At 47.1% G+C, this 27,378-nt stretch overlaps 1 protein-coding gene across 25 annotated transcripts in view; it reads left to right on the forward strand.

Moving 5' to 3' along the window:
* Positions 1 to 27,378, forward strand: part of LOC109369572 (uncharacterized) — a 95,091-nt gene that overhangs the window by 59,141 nt on the left and 8,572 nt on the right. For 11 of the 25 annotated variants that reach the window (XR_014885767.1, XR_014885769.1, XR_014885768.1 and 8 more), the window contains 6 exons: positions 622 to 682; positions 5,991 to 9,252; positions 21,468 to 21,607; positions 22,997 to 23,068; positions 26,228 to 26,469; positions 27,071 to 27,231. Coding sequence is in view for 3 of the 25 variants with exons in the window: in XM_085233609.1 (XP_085089735.1) it covers positions 622 to 682; positions 5,991 to 6,134; positions 9,069 to 9,252; positions 10,400 to 10,518 (508 nt within the window). In the remaining 22 variants the exon portion in view is untranslated. The other 14 variants (XR_014885773.1, XR_004161011.2, XR_014885762.1 and 11 more) reach the window with 14 other exon arrangements.

Genomic DNA, 27,378 nt, shown 5'->3' on the forward strand with positions numbered 1-27,378 from the left:
TTTGTTGTGATGCTCCTGATTTTGTCTTCTCACCCAAAGCAGATTTTAGATTGTCGCTCTTTGAGTGGGTATAAGCTCGTGGCTAGAGCAGAGACAAGGCTCGTGTCTTTTTCCCACTTTTCAGAATGATTTCTCCCTCCTATAAAATGGGAATTACAGGTGTGAGATAGATAAAACAGCGTTTTGCTTGGGGTGCACAAAGCCTCAGTGGGAACACAGGAGGTGTCTGTATCGAAGAGAGCTGAAAAGCAGACCAGAGTGATCTGAAATACAGAGTGGGTGCTGGGGGAGCGGCCAGTAATGCTGTGAGCAGGTTTCCAGAGAGAGAGCCTCCCGTGCTGGAGCTTCCAAGAAGCAGTTTTGGATATGTCTGGTTTGTTTTGGGTAGGGCCTGCTCAGAAAAAGGTGCTTGCGTGCACAACCCTGTAGAAATTACGATGACTGAAAGCCTTATGAACAAGTGTGATTTAGGGCAATGTTTGGTGGTAATTTCAGGACCTATCCCATCCATGACACTGGATTCTGTATGGGGGATATCAGCCACTAGCAAACCTGCAAAGCTGTTTTCACTCTTTCCTCCGTGTCTATTAAAAAGGCCTATTTGTTCTGTTTGTGCTGCAGGCCCAGCGATGGCATGCTGCTGTTGCTGAGCCAAAGGAGTTTTGATGAGATTCAACACCAGGTGAGTGGAAGCTGCTGTTAATCCAAGCACATCTGTACACTTTGCTTATTTCTATCACTGTTTGATTTCTTCATTGACACCTGGTTTTGGCAGTCTTTAACAGTGTAGCTCTCTCTCTGACCTTCTCAGACCAGCTAATGGCAGTGCAGCAAAGCTTCTGGGCCAGCATCCTGGTGCAAGTGTCAGTGTAGTCCTTCTGCAGTGCTTTCCTCTCCTCCCTAGCAGAGCCCACTCAGATGCTTTGCAAGAAGCTGCAAGATAGCCCCCATGTGGGCTGTGATGCTTTGAGTTCAGAGGTGTTTCACGTCCTCCACAAATGACTCGTGCTCACTAGCTCACAGCTGATGTAGCTGTGGGGCTCTGTGAGAAACGCAGAGCGTGTCTGGGCAGGAGGACAGGCAGAGTGAGCACCTCTGCCATTGCTGATGCCAGGATGGAAGTGCCAGGAGCTGCAGGGCTGAGCTGGCTGTTAGAACATGGCTCAAGCTGAGGGCTGTTTATGTTTACTCCACTTCACTGCCTTCCTAAGAGAGCAGGCTCACTGCTTGGGGTGCAGTTCTGCTCAGGTGTGCTAAGTGAAAGTGAGCTGGGATGGTATTGCAACCCTGTTCCACGTCGAGAGAACATAGCTCAGTTCTGCATGGCTTTGGCTCTCCCTCTCCCGTGTTTAGAAGGTGAATCTAAAGGAAAGAGCTGTAACTCAATGTCTGATTCCAGTGGGTCTCCCATTCAGAAGCCTTGGTGAGGTGGTCAAGTGAGCTCTTCTTCCCTCTTCCATCCCAGCTGCACCCCAGCTACATTCATACTGGCTGTGAGTGACTACTGTGAAAAAATTGCTACTAAATCCTGTCAGCTCTGAAACAGGAACTATGAGGGTTGGTCTTTGCATCAGACATGTAATTACCTGTCTACAAAACCATGAAAATGTAGAAGGGGAAAAAAGATGGAAAAGCAAGATCTGTGTCAAATGAGAGAAAACCTATCATTTTCCCCATTTTTTTCCCCCCTCCATTCACAGCAGTACACAGCTGGGTTTAATCCAGCTAGGAACCTGCTCAGGGGTCAGACTGTCTGATAGGCTACCTTATGGCTACTCACCCTCAAAGCTGCATCAGAACGTAGGACTTTTTGTGCGAAAACCCAGGAAAAATTCTCAATTTGGCAAGGGCTTAGAAGCAGAAAAATCCATTTCCTGTATCAGAAGAAGGTCTTTTGATGGTAAATGAATACTGAATTGCAATCAGAATGCCAGTGCTATTTGTTAAATGCAAGTTACTTAAATAATTCATTTTTCACTAATTATACAGTACGTGGCTAGCTTCAGTGATCACACGTAATGAAAGGTGAATGCCTCCTGCAGCACTGTCATGACTTTGATGATGCTGATCGAGAAGAGACTGAAGATTCCCTGGTAGTCCGTGGGTTATTGCTAACTAAGGGAGTTAGTTAAACCTGGAGTGCCATGCGTATCCTGTGCTTGGAGCCAGACCTAAGCACCCACAGCATCTCCTCATTTCCTAGGGATCTTTAGATTTGACTAAGGTCCCAAATTATCAAAGCTTCTGCCTAATGTTAAATGTGTGTTTAAAACTGTTTGAAGTCAATGATGCTTAAGTATGTGCTTCAGCTTTAGTCACACCCTTGAGAGTTGTGCTGAATGGAGGCTGCTGGGTAGTTAGGGATAAGCCTAGCTGTCTCCTCTTCCTCCCCCAGGACACCTCTTACCCACTCCATTAACTCACCCAACGCAGCAGGCTGGGAGCGCCTCGGTGACTGTCATGGTTAACTTTATTTCATTTAAAACACAATAGGCGAATTTTTAAGAGTTTGAAAAGTTTCTTCCCCCCTTAGAAACTAAATGAGAGTAAATACAGGAGGAAAAAAATACCATCTCTGGCTATATTATCTTACTGTGCCAAGCAGTGGGGAAGCCTCACAGAGCATTACTGTGCAGTGGAAGAGACTTGGTTTTCTGTGCTTGCTTTAATGAACCTTTGTTCTACCTCTTAACTGTGACCATTTAATAACCACTTGACTCACTTTGCCCTCAGCAGGATGTTGCATGTAGCTGAGGAACAGTTGAAATTAAAAATGTAATTTAATGATTCAGCTGGTAACAGACAGATTACCCAATAGCCTGCCTGCGGAGTGGACCTTTGTAAGCACCGTTCTATCCAAGAATGCTTCCTTAGACAAAAATTAACTTGCTGCTTATGCGCTAAGCTCCCAAGTCATCTTTCTGCAGTCTTTAAGTGCTTTGTGTAGAATCTCTACTGAGTATTTAGCCAACAGCTAAATGAAAATGTGTGCTTGTAGCTCAGGAGGCCAACCATATCCTGGGTTGCACCAAGAGAAGTGTGGCCAGCAGGGTGAGGGACGTGATTCTGCCCGTCTGCTCTGCTCTCATGAGACCCCACCTGGAGTACTGTGTCCAGTTCTGGACACTCCGACTCAGGAAGGACATGGAGCTGTTGGGTCCAGAGGAGGGCCACTAAGATGATCAGAGGGCTGGAGCACCTCCCCTACGAGAACAGGCTGAGGGAGCTGGGGCTCTTCAGCCTGGAGAAGAGAAGGCTGCAGGGGGACCTTATAGTGGCCTTCCAGTACCTGAAAGGACCTACAGGAAAGCTAGGGAGGGATTTTTTATAAGGGCGCGTAGCAACGGGATGAGGGGAAATGGCTTTAAACTGGAAAAGGGTAAATTTAGACTAGGTTTTAGGAATAAGTTCTTTACTGTGAGGGCAGTGAAGCACTGGCACAGGTTGCCCAGAGAGGCTGTGGATGCTCCTCCCTGGAAGCACTCAAGACCAGGCTGGACGGAGCTGTGAGCCTGGGATAGAGAGAGGTGTCCCTGCCTACAGCAGGGGATGGAACAAGGTGATCTTAAAGGGCCTTCCAACCCAAACCATTCTGTGATTCTGTGAAAGAACATTATTTTAATGTAAAGAGTGGTTCATACTCTTACTTAGGAAGCAGATTTAGGTATCTTTGCACAGAGGATCCTCTTCTTCAGAGAGGAGTTTGTCTTCTCTCTGAAGAGTTCAGGATTTAAACACGGAAGGCAGACAGGAGCAGAAAGAGAAGGATGGCTGTGAGAGGAGGTCAACACACAGCTGGAATGACACCCCAGGCTGCTGCATCAGTACAAATCCTTGTGGGCTTTGCCTGGTGTCTGAACAGCATTCAGATGTGAGCAAACACTATAGGGAAGGAAGCTCATTATTATCTATAAGACATTGTGAAGGGTAAAGAGTCCTTAAAAAACAATCTCGTATACCCAGAGGAACTGAAGAGGCCCCCTGAGCTGCTGCTTGGGGCAGGAGAAGAGATGCCTGGGAGAGACAGAAAAGGAAGAGAAAGCCTGTTCTGACTGAGTGTGTCAGAGGAGTTCGTTTCTCTGGACTTCAGCTCAGTGCTTGCAAGGAAGACTTTCCTCCAAGAAAACCTAAGAAGCAATTGCACTGAAAGCCCTGTTAGAGCAAGATCCCTCAATGTGATTTCAAAGCCTGTCGGTTTTATAGGCCGCAACCAGACAGTGGAGCAGGGGAAGTGGAGGTTTAATTTGAGAGAAAATTCTCTGTGGCCCAGAGGAAGGAACAACAGGTCTTTCTGCCTGGCCTATGAAAACAGATTCATTGTAGCTGAGTCTTCTGTCAGACAGGGGTAGGACAAGAAATGATGCATTTGAATTGGGGTGGGAAACGATTTAGGTTACATGTCAGGAATTTCTTCCCACAGTGAGAATAGTTTATGGAAAAGCCTTTTTTTTTTTTTTAATAGTTTTGTTTGATGTAGAAGTTGGTGTTGTGGTTGGGAACTGTGAAGGAAGACCTTACTGATGTTCCTACTCCATGCTGTCCTTACACAAAGTGCTTCATCAGGGCCCACAGAAAATCAGATCAGACAAAAGCTTATTTTGAGTGTCTCATACAAGGCTTAATTCTTTCTGCTGAAGCCTCTGAAATAAATCAAGTGTCCTTGACTGTAGCAACCCTCTTTGGAGAGAGAATTCTTTCACCAATTGTACCACACCCTCTGGTTCTTTCCTAAAATGATGCAAAAATGTGTTCACCCCGTCACAACAGAAATCATAAGGGGAGGCAAAGATTCAAGATAAACATTGTTCTTAGGGAGGTCTTTGAGCTGCCTTCATTTACAGCCAGTTTGCAGCTGATTTTTTTAGAAAGAACAAATTTACTGAGTCAGCATGGATACATTGCAGGTAAATCATGTCAAGCTGATTTGATCCCTTATGCTAATGAAATAACTATCAGTCTAGGTAGCGTAAATCCATTTGGTCTTCCAGACTCTTTGAACAAAATTTTGCATGACGGATTATAGTGCAACTCCCTTCTAAATGTAGGTTAAAAGAAACCACGATCAAAAAGGCTGAAATACAGGCAGGGGACAGAGTCATGGCTTGGAGTGAGCACTGGGAGTCGGCAAGGACGAGGCACGTAGTCTTGCAAATTCTTCTGCTGACGTATTTTAATAGTGTTATTAAAGATGGATGCAACACCACAGCATGCAGGGTCTTTAATTTTGCATGTGATACAAAGCCAATGGGATCACGCAAGGCTTAGGGGTCTTTCTTTGCAAAGAAGTTGCTTTTTGACAGTATAATCTTGCTCAGTGTTGTAAGTAGACTGTAAACCTCAGTATGATTTTGACTGAGCTGGGATCTTTCCGTGGCAGTCACAGTGCCTTTAACAGAGAACTGGAGGTGAGAGCTGGAATGGCAGCGCTGTTGGTGGAGATGGAGCTTTTATCACAAGGTGTGTTGGAGGAATGGGGTTGAGGAGTGACCAGCAGGAGGAGTGAGAATCTTCCTTTCCCTTTGGGATTATTTGGGTTCTTACTGCATTCTCACCGTGAATGTTTGCACAGCAGCATTTGCTGGAAAGTTCTTGTGGTAGCCGTGCTTTATTGTAGTATATAAAATACATATTCTGTTTGGTCATGTTTTATTATAGGATATAAAATATGTATTCTCTTTGTAGCTGATGTAGCAATTACATCTGAGAGAATTTATATTTATGTGTCTGAGTAAGGGCTTACCTAAGCATGCAGCTGTTCCTGATTACCTGCAGATAAAGGAGGAGGAACTGGGTAGGAACAAAAACTACTTGTTCTGGTGCAAGCCTGCTGACATGCTAGATGAGCTAACTGGGAAGAGATAGTGCATGTTTTCTTCCTAGCCTATAGTAACAATGTGGAAGTGCAGCTGTATCTGTGTTTGGCTGTATAAATTTTATTCCTATCGTAGCCATTATCTGAGCTTCACATTCATCTGCCTCTCTGCTTCTAGGTGCTCCTCATTACAACGTCTCAGCAACACTGTGCCAGACTGGGCAAGAAATGTGTTTCTTCTTCTTCCACTGAGCAGCAGACAGCTGAACTGTCCAACAGACACCTCGGTGCTTTCCTGCAGCTTTGCTACCAGTTTTTGAAAGTAGTGCGATCTTTCTGCAATCTTTAAGGGATGTCCACCACCTATATTTGGGTTTAGAGTACACATTTAAGGTGACTCGTTCATCTGATAGTATACCCACTTGCTGTATTTATTGATTTCTCTGCCACCAAGAAGCTGAACCACAGATCTCCAGACATCTGTCATCACTAACAGAAGGGCACAAATATTAAAATGGAAACCATAAAGTTAAATACATCAAAGATACAGCCAGAGAAGAAATACGAGATCCTTTTGTAGCAGGCATAACTCATTCACATTGCCAATTCAAAATCAGCCATAGCAGGAGAATTTAATGATACCATTGTTTAGAGAAATTAGACATGACACTAGCCAGTTACCTTCCATTTTGGTCGGTTAGGATTTGTTGTTGTTTGACACTCATTAGAAATCACAGTAACCTGCTTTCAGGGCAGTCAAATTAAGGTTTCCTCTCCCTGTACAAGATTACTCATCACACCACAGCTACATGATAATTGGAAAATAACTAGTGAATGAGTACACCTTACAAAAGCTGTCATCTGAGCATGTCAGTAACACACCTGATATGATCCTGTGAGGAATTTGGTTGTACACACAGCACCTAAGAAAAAATGGTTGCAGGAAATTAATGCTACAATAACTTATCAAATGCAAAAATAATTATTAATCCTTAATCTTTCTGATAATTTCTTTACAGAAAATCATCTGCCCTTTTGTTTCCTTTAGTGCCTCCGGCATGAGAACACATGGTTTTCTACCTGAACCTCAGCCCCAGCTATTCTTTGTTCTGAGAGCTACAGTGCTTGCTGGGAAGTTTGAATGGCTTTGTAGTGGTTGTGCTCACATTAGCAAGCAGCAAGGTGCAGCAGGGGCAGATCTGGGAAATGCAACATTTGGTGCTGATCTGCTATGTGCATTCTGGGGGAATCAACTAGCTATGATCTGGCCCCGTGGCTTGGAACATTCAGTAGCAACTGGGACAGCTAGGTGAATTTTTGGAGCACATCTTGTCATTTAATTTTCTCTGAAAGGAATCTAGTTCTGCAGCATGGATCTCCATGCAGTAAGGTCAGGAGTCTCCTCGGAAGGGCTGTCCTAGCCTTAAGTAAAACACAAGCCCATACAAATGGAGAGGAGTTTGGAGGAAGCCCATCAGACTTGCATCTCATTGCTGGAAATGGCTAAGGAAGGTTAACCTGAACATGCACAGCCTGTTCTTTTTTTTTTTTTTTTTTTTAATAACATGTTTGCTCTGAAATGCATTTTGTTCCAGGGAAGTTTTGCTTTGCAATCAGGAAGTTGCTTCTTCTGTGATGAGCACTGCTGCTGCCCCAGAGGGAGGGGATGGCACTGTCTGGACAGACTTCAGATCTACTGAAGGAACTTGCTTTTGGTACTCCACCCAAGATCCAGTTTACAACTGGACAAGTTGCCTGATTCCCAGTGTAGTTTTAGATTTAGGAGCCAAGAGATGATGTGCATGTGGGGCATGTCAGACTGGTAGTATAGTTCAGATGTAGTGGTACTGTAGGTCACCCTGCAGCTGTGACAAGTTTCCAACCTCCGTTGGCAGGAAGATGTGCAGTTAAGGTTAGCATTATCAGTTTATTCTCTTCAATGCATTCTTTTTTACTTTAATTGGAAAATACACTCCTTGTGTCACACTGCCCAACTCCGCGTGTTCCCTGCATATTCAAACAGAAGATGAATTTTCATTTTTGACAGTTCAGCTTACAAAACCAAGAGAGAGAGAGAGAAGAAAGACCCTTCTGCATCAGTGTGATGATTGATCACTTTTTGTTTTTGCTCAGATGCCAGGTCTGGATTTGAAATAGAAAAGTAATGTACTGTTTCATGGAGTTACGTGGGGAGGGGGCCCTGGAGGAGGAATGCAGAGTGCTGTTAGACAGGGCTGGAGAGATCAGACAGGCACCAGGAGAACAAAAGCCGCCCCTGTTAGAGATCTGGGAGCTGGTGCTGGATGGAGCGGGGCCTCCTGCTGCTCGCTGCTCACTGTTGCTGTGGCCAGGCTGGCATCACTGTGCAGGGAGAAATGCAGGCAAAGTGCTAATCTATCGAAACAGAAGGACAGACTTAGCTTGAGAAGATGAGCATGCTGAGCTGGTTTCTGCTCTGTTACGCCATGAAACCTCACTGATATCTGTAGAGCTCCCCAGCTGTAACTAAGAGCAGACAGGGGTTCTTTATGCATTTTCTCCAGAGCCAAACTGGTGAGGATTTTGTGAGAACTGGAGAAATTGATACTGAGATTTTCAGCTCTGCAGGAGGGAATCTCTGTTTGCTTAATTTGTGAAGAGACGGTCGTATAACTTACAGGACAAAAAGCTTAAGCAGTGCAAGCATCCCCCAGAGTATAGTGTACAGTTGGAGGCAGCTAGCAAAAGTCTTTCAGGCTGCCCAAGTCTTCTTGCAATGCTTCCTTCACTCCCTCAAATACAGAGAAACACTCACCCCAAATGTGTTGTGCAAGAACACGACGCTGGGACCAGCTGGGCTTAAAACAACCCTGTTTTGTCTAGCTGCCTATATAATTTCTCCCAAAAGGCGAATGAAAGAGTGGCTTCTGGAAAACAGTAAATCCCATAATTTCACCTCGTCCTCTGGCAAGTACTTCCATTACTAAATGGCCTTCACTTCTGTTTCTGTTGGGTGTTCTTCCAGGGTGAAATTTCTCATGTCCAGCTTCTTGCAGTTGTCTTAGAAAGGACACCACAGTATCCGAAAGCCCTTTCCCACAATTGCCCCACAATTGCCTTTCCCTATAAAAGTGCCCACAGCAGAAATCAGATCCCTTCTCAGCTACATCTTTGGTGAGCCAGCAGGACTGGGCTCCTGCAGAAGCACGCAGCACACAGCTCCTGGATCATTCTTTTCTCTTTGCCTGACTTCTTTATTATCTCTTTCTCCTTAAAGAATGGTACAGAGAGTGGACACAGCTTTCCAGAAGACAGTCACTGGTGCCATGAACAAGAAGGAATGCTCACTGCTGGGGTCTGTGACTGCCCTTTCTGTGGAGGGATCAGAGGAGTCCTTTTATGCAGTTTGTGCTTGTCCTCTAAATTCTCTTCAAGGCAACTGCTTTCAGAGGCTGCATCCTGTAAGTGTAACCTGCATTTCTGGTTTCAGATGCCTTACCTTGCATTTGACTTTTTAAATCTTAAATCAAGTTTTCCTGGACTGCGGCCAACTCTCAGCCACTTCAGATTGCTGTGTACTGATAGTCCAGTAGGGCTTGTTGTTTCTCTACTGCCAGTCTTGCTGGCATCTGCAGACTTGGCCACAACAAGGATTTTTATAGTGTCATGCAGATCGCTGATAAAAAATATAGAATGAAAAATGGTAATAGGATTTTCACTCTTCTTTTATCCCAAATATTTTTGCCCAGTGTAATATTGCTGCGTGTTTATTGGATTGTGGCTACTGGAACATCCAGTAAATATGCCTTTGAAGAATGGCCAGTTTCTAGAAATGCTTTCCATCTTGAACATATATTCCCAGTCCTTTATGCCGACAGCTGATGTTAAGGCTTGGGAAAATAGAAATGTTAAATTGAGGTGTGTGCCTCACTGCCTGGTGCCAGATTGTTTGCACAAGTGTAACCAGATCATGCCCCAAGGTATCCCGGCAACTTGCTGGGTTTTAGAACTGCAGTTAACTCTTCTTTGGCCTTCAGAGGTCCAGTAGAAGGTTTCCCCATGTGGACTGCAGCGTTTTCTGGGCTGAAGGCACTGTTATTTCAGAAGACCTTTTGTTCCTGGTTGTATGGCATGTCTGGAAGCTAGCTGCTGAGACCCACTACAATAACACGACTTTGTTCCTGCATTGCTGCAGAGAGGAAGTGACTCCATTCCACATGTCCTCCCAGTGGTTGTGCCCACCTCATCAATGTGAATACATGTTTTGAATGCTTCTTTTCTTGCAGAGAGGCCACTTAGGAGCCTACAACTCAGTGGAGAGCAGGGCTACTCTGATTGCCAGAGTGGGCTGAACCTGCAAGCTTCTGAGTATGAGTTGCACGCAGGTCAGTGTTAGTGCTCCCAGCGGTGCAGGACCTGTTCTGCACTGCTCAGGATGTCGGTCAACACTGGATCTGAAACTAAGGGAGTTTCAGGTGCCAACGTGGCAGAAAGATATCCTGGCCTCAAGTGCTTTGGGTTGTTCAGGACCTCTAGCCCAGTGCTCATTTAGATCCCAGATGATGAGGGTTGCAATTCATTTCCAAATATCCCTTTCAATCTCTTAAGCCAGATTCGAGGCAGCCATACCTGACTTTGGGACGCGTTGCTTGGCAGGAGGCTGCACTTACCAGAGAGGTATCACTGCTACAGGTGAGGACAGAGGCAGCTCTTCTTACAGCAGCTGAGTAGCAAATCTCTACAGAAATGGTATCTCAAAGTCTCCAAACTGCTCAGAGTGCCCCAGCCAAATATCCCCAGGCTGGTACAGCAGAGCACAAAGGAAATAGTTGATATTCAGATCTCGATCTTGAGCTACACAGGACCTGAAAGCACAGGCACATTTGTACCTCTGGGGAAAGAAGTACGAAGAAGGGGGACAGCCTTTGACACAGAAACAGGAGCTCTCACTTGCAGAGCTAGAGGCAGAACAGTCATCATTAAAAGAAGGTGACACGGCCTTCATGCGCTGCTCTGGTTTGCAGACCCCTGGGTCCTGAACTCATGGTGGGGTTGGCTCAGCACAGCAGGCTGTGATGGAGGACTATGGCTGGAGAGCTCTGGCACTGCCAGTGGGAAAAGGTCATGCAAATAAACAACAGATAGTCCCTCTGACAGGTATTGAGGAATGTTTCTGACTAAGCGCGGTATCTTTCAAATGCTTGATCTCACACTGATTGCTCTTGGCATGGAGAAAGGAGAAAATGAGAAGGGAAAACAACTGAAGATAGCTCTCTCTCCATTCAGTTCAATGCAACATGGGAAAGCTGTGGGCAGCCCTTCCCCTGTCTCTGTCTGCTTTTCATTGTTATTTTTTTTTATAGCTAGAAATAAGAACTTTAACGACTTTATTCATCTCCTGTCAGATACCCAATCATCATCTGGCAATACAGCAGTTTCCAGAAAGTGCTGATCTAGTGAGGCCCAGTGGTGCAGGAGGTGCTAAGGGAAAGTCTCCACCATCCTCCCATCCCTGACTGCCCTTTTAATTATCCAGGCTGATGTAGGCTGTGCGGCCCCGCCTCACCCATGCTGCCTGCTGGTGTTTCTGGGCTTTGGGAGCTCTGGAAGCAATGCTGTCAGGTATAACAAGCCAGGAGCAAGTTCTCTTCTGTTTGGAGATTAGCTCGTGTGCAGCTGATCCAGCAGGTCCGACAGGTTCCCTGTCAGATCCTGGACTCCCACAGCACTTCCCTTGAGCCCCCTCTTCCCACATGGGCCCACCCTGGCTTCTCCTGCAGGTATGGGTGTCTTGCTGTGCACCAAACCATTGCCCTTCTACATCTTGGTTTTCTGTGCTCCTATCTCCAGTCAGTTGGTCAGGGCAGCTCCTCCCTCATCTCTGCTTGAGTCTGTCCCCATATTTAGGTCTTTTTCCATTTCTCTCACCTTTACAGGAAGTTTGTTTTCAGCTCCAAGCCTGCAGCAAGGGCCGTGTAGAGAGAGGGTCCCATCTGTACTGCGTCATCAGGTGCCAACTCATGTGAGCAAATGCCACCAGCGGGAGCTGAGGCACCACAGTGCTCCTTTAAAGACATTTCAGTAGCTCAATTAACTTTCCACTTGGGTGTTTTCTTTCTCCCCACTTTGCTTTCATGGTCATTTAAAACAAATAAAATGAGCAGAACGTGGCAGTGTGATAACCACCATTTAATTCCCTTCCCACGGGTCTCCAGATTATTTGGTGATTCAGTGGCAGCAGGGGGAACATTTACGGAAAAGGAGGAGGGAGCTTCCCACAGGGGCAACAGCTCACAAAACGGGGCCCCTCAGCATCCTGGGGAAGAATCGTGCCACTGCTTCCCTTTAAATGCCATGGCTATGGTGAATGCAGCGCGAGAGCTGCAGCCTCGGAGCACACACAGCTCCCCCACTTCTGTGGTGCTCCCATTCTCACTGCCCTCGTTGTTCTCACGTTGTGAAGTGTGGATGAAGACCAGTGTTCAGGATACATTTCACGCTTCTGTGCAAACACAATGTGAGATGAGGAATTCATACTCTTAGACAATGAGACAAGAGTGTATTTTCTCATAATAAGGAAAAGCAGCCAGATTGGAGCCTGCCAATTCCTCTTTAGTGCTCCCGACTTCCCTAGGAAGTTCAAACAAACCTATGCTTTTAAGCAGGCAGAGGGAAGTATATTATATTAAAAACAACAACAACACAAACCCTTTTAGATCTTTTTTATATTATTCTCCAGACCTCTGTCTTCTCCATCTGATCTGCTGGGAGTGCAGTGGTGGTGCAGGAGAACACCATGTGCTTTGTGTGCTTGTGAACAATTAAAAGCAGAACGACACTGCACTGAAGCAGCACGTAAAACGCACCCCAGGAGGGGAACATAACAGCTAGCCAGGCTGGGAAGCAGGCCGGTGCTCTTGTTGTCCTGGAGGAAAACACGACGCGGGGTTTTACTCCTTCATCATCATCAGCAGTAAATAATGGGTGCTCACCTTCAGTTCTCCTTCACTTTTTTATCTCCCCAGTCCCCGCTCTGTCAAGGAAAAGTAATATTTACTGTGGTTTTGTGTTTTTATGGCTGTTCAAATTTTAGCTTTGTTTTCTCCCTAAAAAGCAGTGTTTCACAGCTTTGGCTTCATCTCTCCCTCTGTCTGGAGCGCATTCTGCCAGTCTGACACTGAAAATTAGTCCTGAACCATTTGCCTGAACCTGTCAACCCCACATCACAGCCACACATTGTGTATGCAGGTGGTTTATTCTGGGAAGAATGTATAATGCACGTTAGTCATTTAATACATTTATAATCTAATCTCTCAGCATGACACAGTCAGCAGTTTTTCCTACCCCTTGTGCAGCACATTGGTTTCCATCCCTGCGTTATCCTGTGCCAGGGGAAGGCACTGTCTCACCCAGCACCAAGCTGAACGGCTCCAAATTCCCTGTGGCAAAAGCTACAGCGACGTCAGCTCCTCTGTGCTCCCTCTGCCTGCCTGGCCAGGCAGAACCTGTGTCTGGAATTGTGGCCATCCTGTTCTCAGGCACACCAGTGTCTGTCAACAGCTCTGGCTGTGCTGGGTGTCTCCAACACACACCATGCTCCAAAGGTTCACCTCCCTTCTTTTCATCCCGACAGCAAGGCTGTGAGTAGAGTTCACAGAACCCAAGCCTGAGACTCAGAGGATGGAGCACTTCTTAACCCAGCGAAATGCACTTGAGAGCCATCTTGCATGATTTTCCAGGGACAGCCTGATCTGGAGATGCCATGCACTGTAGAAGTAAGGCCCAACAAGCCACAAGCAGCCAAGACTTGTTGACCAGAGGAACTGCAGATGCTGGATTCCTAAAGCCTGTGCTTCACCACACATCCTCATACGGTTCCCTGAATTAAAGTGATTCAGGAAATGCATTTTCTGACTGTCAGTGAAATACGTTCATCAGTCCCATGAATGTGCACCAGATTGTTAATGCTTCGGGCCAAATTCCGTGTCTTTTTTAATGCCTACAAAATGTAGTGCGTGTTGCTGGCTCTATATTTGTAATAATTATAAAAGTAACGGGAGTAGCTGCATTACTATAGGCTAGAAATGGCTGGGCACGGGCAAGAAAAAATGAGTCACTGTTGCAATTAATGCTTGTGCTCGCACCTGTGATTAATTAGCCTGGCAATAGTGCTATGCAAAAGATTAGGGTGAGAATTAATAGGGAGACAAGTGAGGACTTCTAAGATGGTTAGGATGCTGTTTAGTGCTCCTTCCTTGGGCTGCCTGTGCCTGTTTAATTAAAGGCAACGATGCAGCCTTGCTGCGTACCAATAGATCCTTGGGCAGGTGGTGCAGAATATTTATATAGCAGTGTTCTGTAGCAAACGTCGAAATTTAATTCCTGTGCACTTCTCTAAATATAATTCTGAAACGTCAGAGATGCGAAGAGGAATGCTGGCAGCCGATGGGATTGCTGTCAGGAGCAGGCTGCATTTGTACCCATCTAAATACGCAGGTGACTTTTCAGCTGCTGTGTTCCAGGAGCCTGCAGTGCTCTGAGAGACGTCCTTCAAACAGGAGCACGTGCTGCAGGTTTGTACACCTGTAGGTGCTGATCCCTGCAGTCGTGTGCTTTGCTGAAAGTTGTTTTGATTGCAGGACTTGCTGGTGCTCAGTGGCATTGCCCAGCAAACGCTGGCCTGGACTGCACCTTTCAGGCAGAGCCCTCCTGCCCAAAGGGTGTGGAGAAGAGATGGCTGACAAATACAGCCCATCAGGCGCTGATGGAAAGAGGAGGGATGTTCCACAAGGATCTGCTCAGGGACAAGCTCTTGTAGAAGGGCCTGGAGCGTGAAGGCAGCCGCAGGTGGTCTCTCCTGAAGGACCTTTCGCTGGCTTTCTTCTCACAAGGCATTTCTCTCTTCTCCCTGTCCCTTTCAGCTGTTCCCACTGAGAGGAACCTGCTCTTTAAGGTCAGCCACGCTGGCTACATTTCTTCGTCATGTTTTATCCATCACTGCTCCTGCTGGCCCATCACCTTTCCCTTCTGCCTGTTTGCACCACCCACCATCCCAATCCATTTCTCCCAGTGGCAGCAGCTATTGACGGGTTTATATAGATGGGGTTTAACTGGTCCTCCCCCCGGCTGTCCCCGAATCGCTGACGAGGACTCTCTTGTCTGTTCAGACATCAATCTGAAAGCACACACAAAGTTCTGTCTTGGCTGATTTAATTGTTAGGAGCTGCAACCCCAATGTCTTTGTAAATAAAACAGTTTAATCTCACAGGGCACGCCTGGTGGAGAGAGTCGAATAAATACATCAATATGTAAATAGATCCACAAGAGGAGGATGAGCTGGGACTTTGCAAAACTGATAAAGCATCTTCGGAGGCACGTTGTCACTGCACTTCTTGCATATTCTGATGAAGCAGACAGCAGTGCTGGATCTCAGCCCTGGGTTGTGGGAGAGAAAGGGAGGGAGGAAAGCAGTGTGGGCACGAGCAGACCGTGACTGAAATTCTTGTATGGATTGATTCAGCTTGAATGTATTCTGGGGCTCGTCTAATTGCTAGTTTAGTCTCAGGCTTTGATTCTTCTGTTCCTTGCACATCTCTGCTGCTGAGTCTTCCCTGTATTTCAAGCAGTTATAGTGCATCCATACCAAACCAACCTCTGTTGGACCAAAATTTCTGTCCTTTGCAAAGCATCCGTCTGCAAAGCATTTGCAGCAAAGTGTGGCACGAGGAAAAGGGAGTGAAGGTTGGACTTCTGCTAAATGTATCTTCTACCTATGTAATGACATTCAGGGCTTATTTGGAAAAACAAAACCTGAAGCTTTTGGGACGCCTTGATCATGATGGCATGGCCCCTATCAGAATTGTGGGAGACCACTTCAATGAAGCACAAGCAGCAGAAGGGCCATGGCCAACTGGGTCATGCCGACACCGCCTGCAGCACGCTGCCTGCTGCACGGCTCCATGGAGGACAGCCCCACATTTTGTGTGCTTTGCCTCACGTGCTTCCACTGTGAGAACAGAGACACAAAGGTGAGGAAACGTGGCACACAGCTTGGGCACTTCTATCCTAATTTCCATGGAGAGGAGAGGGAGAGAAGCCCCACATGCACTGTCTAGGTGCCGCCTCCTTTTCTGCAGGCTGAGCTCCAGCCCTTGTTTTGCAGCGCGCCACATGGAATTTTATCACCTTCAACAATGAAATCTGTCACCTTCAAGCTGCTTTATTGTAATCTGGGGACTTTCACCGTGGCCGCCGTAACCCTGCGCTGGGCTCCCTCCGCACAGCGCCTATTGATCCGGCTCCTCATGCAGCCCACGGTGCTAACTTTGGGGACCACATTTGTACTTGTTTTCTCATTGCTGTCGGATCATTAATTGATCTTCCTCTTTCCCTTTATCTTCCTTCTGTCTTGTGTGCACCTCAGTCCCCTTTTCCTGCTGGCCGTCTCACCTCCCTCCCTGCTGCTTTGCAGAACAAGCCATGCAGATGTGCAGCAGCAGCAGCATCCAGGTGGTTTCCCAGTCTGATATTTCAAAGGATGCCGTGTACAAATACAGCCTTTAAATGATGAGACCTCTGTGTCACATCCATTATACAGGTGTGTGAGTCAGATTATCCAGTATATCTTCTCCTGGAGAAAGCAACTGAACAGTGACTCAGGCACTGGTACTTCAGCAGCAATGCAGCTTGGGCACTGCAGCCCTTGGGCTGTATCACAGATAGTTTTTTTCTGGACATTTGGGAGCCCTGGTGGGGCAGAAGAGGATTCCTTGACCTTATTTATCTGCTGTATATGTCAGGATCAGGACATTCCTGCTTGCTGTTTTCCTGTAGCTTATGTTGTTGATGAGTTTTTGTTTGAGGGATAACTTTTCCCTTTGAAATGCCTATTTGCATGCACATTTATATGGGCTAATTACAAACTTACCATCGGAGTTGCTTTTCTGCAGACAATCAGTGTACAGCAAATTAGTTGTGCCTTTTTGGAGATGCCTGCTTTGCTGCAGAAATACAAACTTCTTATAAAATCACTTGCTCGCATCTTTTGGGCTTTATGTTTTCAGTGAATGACCAATATTTGTAACAGAAGATTTCAACAAAAAAAGGCTGTTCACTCAAGGTTTTCTGTGGGAAAAATCAGTAATGTGTATTATTAAGTATAGAGAGGCTTATGTCTTCAAGCCACATCTCTTCACAAGCTCAAAATAGGGTGGGTTTTTCACTGAACGAAACCTTGCACTTCTTGCAGGCAGCATATTGAAAGGTGCCTGTGCCTGGCAGCTCGGGCCTGGAGGGCTGCTCTCATCACTCTGCTGGTGACATGAGTTATTTCATAAGCCACGGAAATAATTATTTCAAAAGTGGATGTGTAGGGGATGACAGCAACGGCAGAGATTGGATTGCTGGATTTGCCTGAGCCCATCCAAAGCGGACTGCCAGCTAATGTACCAGCCACAGGATTCTGTGACAAGCCAAAAGAAATCTTTCCTCCAGCACATGCAAATACGTTTTGCAAGGCAAAAATAAGTAGTGATGCAAACATCACACTCATCTTTTTTGCTTGTTGCCTTAGGAAAAGAGGCAGAGACAAGGAAGGACAGACGCTTTACCCCACCAAGGGCTCCTTCTGGGAGCACTCGCTCCCACTTCTAGAAAGTGTGTTTCTCTTTAGGTGGTGCTCTTCTGATTTTCTGCCTGCCCTGTGAGTCACAATGAGGTGCCTGTGGAATGATTTGGTGATTGCTTCTGAAATCCGTGCTCTCTTGAGGATCTGCTCTATCTTGATAAAGTTTTAATTCTTGCTTTCTGATAACACTGAGTGGCTGTGGGGGCCTGCCTATGTGAGGGAATTGTGGTCGATGTTCACCTGTGACTGCAGGACATCAGTAACCTCATTTCTCCTTGGACAGAAGTCGGGGCCAGCTCTGGGAGCTCCCTGTCCTGTCTCTCACCATGTTGCCAAAACCTGGCGCTGTTTCTGCCCAGCATGGCATGTGAACACTACCAGCTTGTTGTTGGGACCCCTCTGTTACCTTGGTTTTATTCATGGTTCTGTACACTCACATCTGATATTTGGAAGAAACTGTTACAACTCTGTGTGGGTGCAGATTGCTTAAATATGGCCTCACAGAGTCAATGTAAATTTATAGCAGAAAAGGCTTGGACCTCAAAAGCCTTTTTTAACCCCTTCCAGTTCCATTTCCTCTGCCCCCTCTAATCTATTTCCAGCAGCTTTGAGCTGAATGCGTCTCCTGCTCTGTGCTTAAACTAACCTCATCTGTGTCACCGCTACATTTTGAGATGGCCAACAGAGAGATATTGCACTTTTGCACATTCATACATGTCCCACACATACCCAGGTGAAGGATTTGTCAGTATAAGAAATCCTGGTGGAAAAATGCTCACAATGATGAATTCACAGAAAATATTTAAAATATTATGCCCAGGTAGCCAGATAATGGTGTCATCCACCAAACGGTGACACTGTTCTCATAGAGCAAATGTCATTTCCCTGAAAAAAAAAAATCAATTTTCTTTCCTTAGGAAAAGGATGTTCAGAGCACCTTTAGTGAAAGAGAGAAGGTAGAAGAGCCTTTATGCATGCCCTGCTTCCTGTGTTCTTATTCTGATATTAACCACTGGTTGGTTATTTCTTGTATATATCTGTATATAGATTTATATATTTTTTTTCTGTCCTCATTCCTGCTTTGAAATATATGCTTGAATTCTCAATGAAGAACAGCTGAGAGATGAGGAAAATGGCTTAAGAATTCAGCAGGCTGTAAGCTATTTGGATTTAAAATAGTGCCTGGGAGAGAGCTTTTCACACTGCCTCGCCGAACCACCCTCCTCCTGTCAGCAGCTGAGGTTGCCGTCCTTTGTTTGGCACGATGTCGCCTTCCCTCTGACTCTCCAGTGAGCCTTCAAGGAAAAGAAGGCTGAGCGAGGCTGCTTTCCTTTTTCAAATCCCTCAAGGTCCCTCTTAAAAAAAAAAAAAAACAACAAAAACAACAAAACACCCTCGTGGGCCATATGCCTTTTAGTTTGCTTCTCGGCTTTGTTCCTTCATCGCTTCCCCCTCCTCCTTTGCAGGACGCTGTTGAGTGCTCAGCATCACCCACCTCAGGCTGCAATGCTTGGAGCACCAGCGCCTGCTCTTCTGACTGCATCCAGAGCATCTCCAGTACGTGCAGAATCTTTTTCCTTCCCTCTCCCAGGCTGTGCAAATACAAAGCTGCTGCTGCTGCCATTGTAGCACAGTTCTGACCTGGATGCTTTGTCACAAACCCCGGAGCCAGGGGAGCTGGGAGCATCAGGTGCAGCCCACCCTTTGCATCCTGCTCCAGGGTCAATTCCCCATACAAGGAGACTGCCCGCAGGACACGCAGGCACAGCTTCTGGAGTGCTTCTGAAGCCATTTTTGTTCCAAAATTCCCGTTGTTGGTGGTTTTGCTGACCTCAGCAGGCTGTATCTTTTCCAAACGTTCCTGATGTTTCTCACAGAGTAATCTATTAATGTCACAGACGAGGATTCTGCTGACTTCACTTTGGCTCCTGTTCCCCATTGAGCAGGCGCGTCTCTTTATGGGGGAACGCCTCAAGCCAAAAAGAGAGGGAAAAAAACCCCAGCCCCTGAGCTAACTGAAAACAGGCCCAAGGGGAAGCACTTTCCAGCCGCGTTGCCTCTCGCTGGCTGGCTTCTGTTCTGGGCTTGGGGATGTGCCAGACTTCAGTGCCTCCCTGCTTTTGATTCCTGTTTATCCCCAGCAACATGATTGTCTGTAATTATATATAATCTCTCCCGTGTTTACTCTTCTTCCTCCAGGTCTGAACACAGCTCCATGGCAGCTCTCTGCTCGGCCTGCCAAGGCCCTGGCTCCCAACTGCTGCTCGCCATCCTCCACCTTCTTTTTGAAAACTAACAAAGACGTCTGATTTCCTCCCACCCCTTCTCCCCATGCCCCTCTGCTCCCTCCCCCTCCCTGGCACTGGGGTTATTTATACAGAATGTGGAAACAATTTGCAGGAAAGCGAACAATGTAACCGGGAGTGAGGGAAAGGAGACAAGTTTATTGTGCACGCTTCTGGGCCCACTGCATTTTTGGGGTGAGAGGGAGGGAACTGTTCTCCTTTCTTTCTGCTCCCCTCTTTCAGCTTCTTGCTGCACTGCTTTCCATCTTGCCAGATTCAGATCCAAACCAGAGCAACCAGATCTGACTGCGTGTTTTGGAGGAAGTTCAGGTTGGATCCCTCCTTGCATCAGAGCTCGCATCCGTGTGTGCTTAATCCTCTTGGAGTTTTTGCTCTCAGCTCGTTTCTGCTCCCCGGTTAGCGCTAATGAAGAGCATGTGTGTGGAGAGGTCCTGATGTGGGCCCCGAGAGCTGCAGCATTGCAACAGGCACTGCTTTCTGCTGGCGTGTTGCACCTAGCTGCTCAGAGAGACTGCCTTGGCAGGCTCCTCCATTCCCAGGAGCTCACAGCATCTTTTCTCAATAGCCTCAAGACTTGGGATGTGATCTGTGCACGCCATGCTGAGCTGGTGAGGCAGAGCCAGGAAGCTGCCAACTGGGACATCACGTTCCTCTCTACGCCAGGCACGTTTCTGACCCTGAGCTGGTGGAGATCAGTGATCCAACAGCACAGAAGGGAGCTGTGCAGCACAGGGCGGAAGGCACCCGCAGCGTTCTTCCTGAGATCTTACATCTTCTTCACCTCCAAGCATTTCCTTGTCCTTCTCAGGCTTTGCCCATACAGTGAACTTCAGTGTGTGTATGATCTGCACAATGTTTCTGTTTTCCAAGCTAAGCACCAATGCTGTGAACTGGGAGCAAAGTCACTGCCACCTTCTGCTGATCGCCAGTGGCCAAGGCAGTGCCCAGACATCGCAGTGCAGTCCCTTTCCCCAACCTGAGCCAGGCTCAGAGGCTGTGGCACGCAGGAACATGGCTCTCAGAGCTATTCCCTCGATCTGCACCAGCATTTGTGAGCACAGCATGCTCCTCAGCCATCCCCCTCCCATCCATGCAGCTGCCTCTCACACAGCCTGTGGATGTCTGCAGCAGCCTGCCCAGGCTTGCAGCATGGCATGCTTGGCTGGCTAGCTGGGCTACAGAGAGCGTTCAAATGCCTGAAACTCTGAAGAGGCCCCTCTGGTCCCTCCTGCAGCCATGCTTGCAGGCTCAAGCTGCTGGGACAGCAGCTCTGGTTCTGAGGGTTGCCTCCAGGTGCTCGTGGTGTGGGAAGACAGGTTTCCAATGTCTTTCTGACTCGCAAGGTCCCTCTTATCCCTGGAAACATGGCCTTGAATTAAACTGCATAGAGAACTCTGAACTAAACAGCTCGCAGCAGCAGTACAGGTTTGGGCAAAGGAGTCTTGTAGCTCTGCCTCTAGGGACTTGAAAATGTGGGGAACTGCAGTGTAATTTCAGGGAAATGGTCACTGGAGCACATTATTTTCCTTTCTGGCTTGATTCTAAATGTTAAAATTCTAATAAAAATAGAAGGAAAACTCTCCTTGGAATGACTGTGCTGCTGAAGCCACCCTTGGTTTGGAATTTCCTCTGCCATCTTATTCTTGTTTACATTATTTTTAGGTCTATTTAGATAAGAACAGATTTGTATTCTTCTCTTCATGCTGCTTCCTTACCACCTGAAGTTCTCTTCTGCTCTTTGCAGTTCCCAACACAACTCTGAGCAATATCCTGAACAGAGTGCTGTAACTTCAGGTGGAGAAAAGCAACAGAAGCAGATGGGCTTGTAAACAGCAGAGCTGGCTGCCCCACAGAGGGCCGTGCAGAGCAGAGAGGAGCAGAACGGTTAGTAAACACTGAGCAACTTCCATTTTCTGGGCGATGTCAATAGCTGAAACGTGTGATAATCTGGGGAGAGAACAGAGGAGGAGCAGCAGCTATTGTATTTTGGCACAGTTGGCTATTCCCAGCAGAAGCTGTTCATGTTAGAACCTGTAGCAAATTGGAGGATATGGGAAAGGGGGATGTTTTCCAGCATAAAGAAATTTGTGAGTCAAGGAAAGAAGATTTTCCCCAACCTTTCTGTGATTGCATTTTTATCTTGGTGTCATTCCTATCTCCCCTTGAATTGCTTTTAAAACTGTCAGTCGATGAGAGCAGCGAGGAACTTCATTGATAGGAAATTCCCCCAAATTACCCGAAGGCTTGTGGCCAGATGGAGGCAAAAGAAACCCCAATTGCCACCCCCACTACTGGAACAAAAAGCCTCCATCCCCTGGGAGAAGCAGCAGCAGCCAGCTGGCCAGCAGCACGCCTGCCACGCCAAATCAGCATGGGCTGCCATTTGTTTGGGACCTGTGCATGAGCTGGAAGGGTAGGGGAATACGATCTGTGGGATCCCTAATAACCAGGCCTGGGGATTTCTCCTTCTCAGGAGCTGCTCGTTGCCACACATGTTCCATCAGCGTGGCGCTGGTGAGGCGAATCAGGGCTCATCAGCCTGTTCAGGGCTGTGGGCAGCTGCTCCGTCCACCCAGCCGTGCTCGTCCTGCAGGTGCACCCAGGGGACTGGCATGAGGGAGGCGAGGAGCCCAGCGCTGACACAGCCTGTCAGGGCCTGCAGGCCGGGCAACAACAAACCTCACAGTGCTGCTAGCTGGCCCTAAGAAGCAGTGCAAGAACTATTTCCTGAAGGGATGGAGATCTCTGGCTATATAAATTCTCTTTTCCCTGTCCTTTACTTGCCTTGTGTGTAAAAGAGCCTGGCAGTGCCGCAGACAGGCAGACCTGTTCCACTCTAAGAGGTCTGGGGACTCCTTCTCTCTTTCCTTTCCTTTTGTGCTTGGGCAGGACCCTTTTTCCTGCCATTTCTGCCTGCCCTTTGCTTACCAGTGAACCCTGGGGGATTTGGTTGCTTAGCTTTAGAGCCAGGAAATGAATGAAGAAGGGCAGGAGAAGAAAGAAAACAGAATAAGGCGGCTCACTTCCATGGTTTATTGGGTCCAGAGAGATTTCTGTAAACCACATGGTATCAGGTGTAAAAGAAATGAAAGATGATAACCAATGTGGAAGAATGGAGCAGCCCAAACCTCCCACAGCCCAGCGCGTCTCCAGAAATGTTGGCGAGGCTTAACCAGCAATTTATGGTGTACCTGCTGTCCGAGAGCAGCCTCTCCACCTCGTTCCTGTCAAGAAGAGGTCCTGATTCATGTCATCTGTTTTTATTTCCTCCAGCAGGGAGACTACTGCAGACCCCATGGATTGCAACAGTCACAGGGAAAAGAGACCTATGAAAGATGGCTCCAGGTGAGGATTTCAGAGAGATTTGTGTTTGATTTAGGACTGAAGAGTTGATATTTCTATTGTTGCTGGGGATTGGGAGGGGAGAGATTACTGGGTCCCTGAATCTTAATGTAAAATCATTAGAATTTGGAACAGTCTGCCAAAAAGACACTTAGGGACAACTAAATGTACAAAGCAGCTTGAATATCTCTACCGCCAGAGATCATCCAGTGCAAGATAAAGCCTATGAAATGGGCAGTGCTTTAATAAAGCACATATGTTTGGGGACTCTAAACACACACACACACACACAAACAAAAAAACCCAATATCTGAGGAAGAGACTTACATTTTCTTCTCAGTTTCCTAGAAAGAGAGAAAATACCAAGAAATTGCTCTCTCTCTCCCTCTTTTTTTTTTTTTTTTTTTTCTTTTTCCTGAGGATGTCTGAGCTGGATGAGACCCACCTAAGATGATCCCCATAACTCACCCCACTGGGCTGCCTTTGTCCTTTCATCCTGTTACAAGCAGTCATAGCATTTCTAGGGAGATTTGTAATTCCAAGCAACAACCTCAGAGGTTAATTGAAGTCTGAAAGTAAGTTGATTTGGTAGATATGCTGGAGAGGTTTTAACTACATGTTTGGATCTCTGTTGTTTTAACCATAAACTTTACCTGGGAAAGGAAATGGTGGTATTGGGAACAACACCTTCAAGCAGTTTGGATTTGGAGACAGAAAATCAGGGGGACCAACAATAGAAGCGAGCACTGAATTAAAAGAATCCCTTTTGTTTGTTTTGGGCCCCAAATAACTGGACTATGTGTAAGGCCTGCTTTCCTGAGGAGGGGTGCTCAGCAGATCTTTGAGGAAGTTATCCAAAATACAGACTATACACATCTGTATTTTTTTTTCTTGCCTTCTGTCTCATTTCTGCTTGCCATTCCATATTCTCCTTGCAGCTTTCCAGTTACTCTTCCACATGCTCCCCTTTGCCTCCTGCTGAGTCGATTCCTTTATTTTCTACCATTGTGTACTGCAGTCACTCCCACAGCCTGGGCAACCTTTCTCAGAAGCCCTCTTGTCTCCTGAGCTCATTGCCAACTCTCCTACTGAAGCTTTTCATTCTTTGTTCAGCAGCAGCAGAAAAGGCCAGGAACACATGCTGTGACGCTGCTCAGGTGCCATTGCCCTGCAATTCCTCACAAACTCTGTGAATGTACAGTCAGTGAGAAGCGTAACGGCGGAGAGTTGGTTTGTTGGTTTTAGCACACGGGAGAGAAGCGAGTGCTGTGGCCTGGTATCAGGCAGCACGTTCTGGTTTTGGTTTGGACACTGACTCACCTGTGAGCTTAGGGAAATCATTTCCTTTTCTGTGCACCTGTTTCCACTCCCCACCTCTAATTGTCTGTCTGGTTAGCTGCAAGCTCTTCAGGACGCAGCCCGTCTTGCTGCGTGCACATGCAGCGCCCAGCACAAAGCAGCCTTGTCTTGGTTGGGGCCTTAGGTGTTGGAGCAGTACAAAACAAAAGGTATGCCCAGACGGCAGGGCAGGCTGCCCAGACGTGCTGCCCTGCAAGCATGTCTGAAACCTGATGTGCTGGGAGCTGTCTCCATTCCCAGTCCTCGGCCAACAAAGCATTAATCAGTTCCAATTACACTGGTGGGGTGAACTGGCACGCTCCCAGTTCTGCTGGGAGCTGGGGTGAAATCACTCTGCTCATTCTGCAGATTCAGGCAGTACTCCATAGGAACCTGTGTCCCGCACAGCCCTGGACCTGCCTCAAGCTTTGCTGCCTCCCTGCAGGTGCGAGGCTCCTGACACCAGTCCTGCTGCTCATCTAACCCTGTTTAGAGCTGAGCTCACTCCATTTTGCCATTTTCTCCTTTCCTCCTTCATCCGAAGAGATGCGTGCATGCCTCCAGCTTTGCTTCTTGCCTTCCTGCTTCTGCATAGCCCCTTCCTCAGGTTGTTTTTTCCCAGCACTCCATCCCATCTTTTGCATTCCTCCCTGCTTTGATACAGCATCTCATCCTGCTTCACACTCGGAGAAGGGGTATTAGGTGGATTCCCCATAGAGTATAAATTGAATGGAGAGAAGTGGCTGGTTTCCCAGCAATTATTTATCTGATTAAAAAAATACTCCCCAATCTCCCCCTACCCTCTCTGCCAATGCCACACCCCCTGCAAAAAGAACGTTGGCACTCAGGCTGGTGTTTGAACTGTGGTGTTCAAATGGCTGGAAGGGGGATTTAGATGGGAAAATAACTGTCAAAAGATGGCTCTCTGGGGGAAAAGCATGAATGCTGAAATTTGGAACATGGGCTGGTGTATGGAGGAGGCAGAGAGTAAATAATTCTGAGTCAAGTACCTCTGTGCTTTCTAGCTTCACCATCATCTAACTGGTATTTTACACAGGTTCGCACACAGCTGTGCTCACACACGTGTGCCCCTGCACACACATCTCATCGGAGAACCAGCAGCAGCAACTCCAAAGCAAAGCAAGCTGCTCCTGCCGCTCCATTCCTCCTCTCTTCTCATTTGCTTTCGTTCAGAGCTTCTCCCAAATCTGCTTCACAAAATGCAAGTCTCCTTGTTCGTTACCTGTACAGGCTTTGTCCATCCAAATCAGCGTTATCCAAGGGTAGCAATGTTTGTCTCCTGCTGAAGCCAGTGTTGCTCCATTTGTATTTGGGGAATGGAAAAGTCACCCCTCATCAGTACAGAAGCACAGCACAGGTGACCTGAACTATGCCTTTCTGGCCAATCTGTGCTTCTGGGCTTTTTCTTTGAGGGAGAGAGGTATTTTACATTTCATACTGCTTCCACAGTATGCAGTGATTTATAACAGGAGCTACCTTATTAATGTCAAGGGCAGAATTGCTACCGACATTCAAGCTGCAAGAGCTCATGAAAAGCATTTAGTGAGCTGTGGCATGATCCCAGCACTGAGGGCTGTTGGCTGATGTGGTGGTGGCCTCAGCCCAGCCTGCCTGCTGCTTTCTGGGCCAGTGGGTGAAACATGAACGGGCCCATTCTGGGCTGCAGCTCTGCAACCGCCAGGCAGCCCTGAGACAGTCGCCAGGGCTCAGGTTTCCTCGAGTTTTGACAGGAGTGCTGCTCAAAGGAAACCTCTCTGCTCTTTCTGGAGGATTTACACTGCCACAAGTCTTCATTTTTTCCAGATGTTTTACCTAATAAATCAAGGAGTCTCATCAGAGGATTGAGTCCAAAAGCTGTTACCATGACTTCAAAGGCACAGAGTGGAGCAGAAAGAAGCAGCACGGACATTTTCTACCAGTCTGCAGTCACTGATCATGAAAATATACTCTGGTTCCAGGTTTTTTTCTGTGGGAACCAAAACTCCACCTCGATTAAATAAAATGGTGCTGTGCCCCCAGTCAACATCTGCTGGAAAAGAATCCAGGTGAATTTGGGCTGGGTGGTTGGCAGAAGTGGCAGTGAGTGACATGGTGTGCTGCTGGCCCAGAGGACCTCTGCCAGCCCCGTCCTCCTTCAGCTCGCTCAGCTTTGAGGTCACTCTGGCTTTTCAGATCAGTCCATAGCTGTGACCACATCCTGACTGTGCTTCCTGCAGGTGGGCTTTGTGTTTGGGTTGTGCCTAAGGATTCAGGTACATGAATAGTTGTCACCATGGGGTGTCGGGAGGGCTGAGCTATCCCCTGTCTCACATTGGTAGCAGGTTAAGAGTATGCAGAGGGCTGTTCCCACAAAGCAGATGGATGGTTGGGTCTCTGAAGGACCGGACTGCAGCATCTGGAGTGCTATAAAAATACTGCACAGCCCTCAGTAAACACTGCCATTACCTGGGACATGGATTTTCCCCAGTCATGCCTTATTTTATGTGTCTCAGGGCTGTCAGTCTGGAATAAGCCAGGTACATATCTCCTGTATTACAATGATATGTTCAGTCTGAAAAAAAACCATAAAACAACAACAACAAAAAACAACCCAAACCCAACTTGATCTAAATATTAAACAACGTGAATCAAATTACCATGATACAGAGTGTTCCTGCTACGGACTTCAGAAAAATTGCTTCCCTCCCCCGGGATGCTGACGCCCAGCAAACTGTCACGGCTGCCTGGGATTGGTGACATCTCGAGTGACACGTGTTGGATCGTCAGATCAGAGTGGGAGCAGCACAGCTTTGGGAGCCTAAAAATAGGTACTGTCATTCTGAGCCGAAGCCTCTCTCCTCCTTCCTAGCCCACCCCACCCTGCCTGTTTGGCACGTGCAGCACATAGTTGTAGTGCTCTCGTTGTACCAAAGAAAAGCCACATTCCTAAACAAGCAGCGTGGTAAGCAGTGGGC

The sequence above is a fragment of the Meleagris gallopavo genome, chromosome 12, assembly GCF_905368555.1.
Source record: "Meleagris gallopavo chromosome 12, MGAL_WU_HG_1.1, whole genome shotgun sequence".
NCBI lineage: Eukaryota > Metazoa > Chordata > Aves > Galliformes > Phasianidae > Meleagris > Meleagris gallopavo.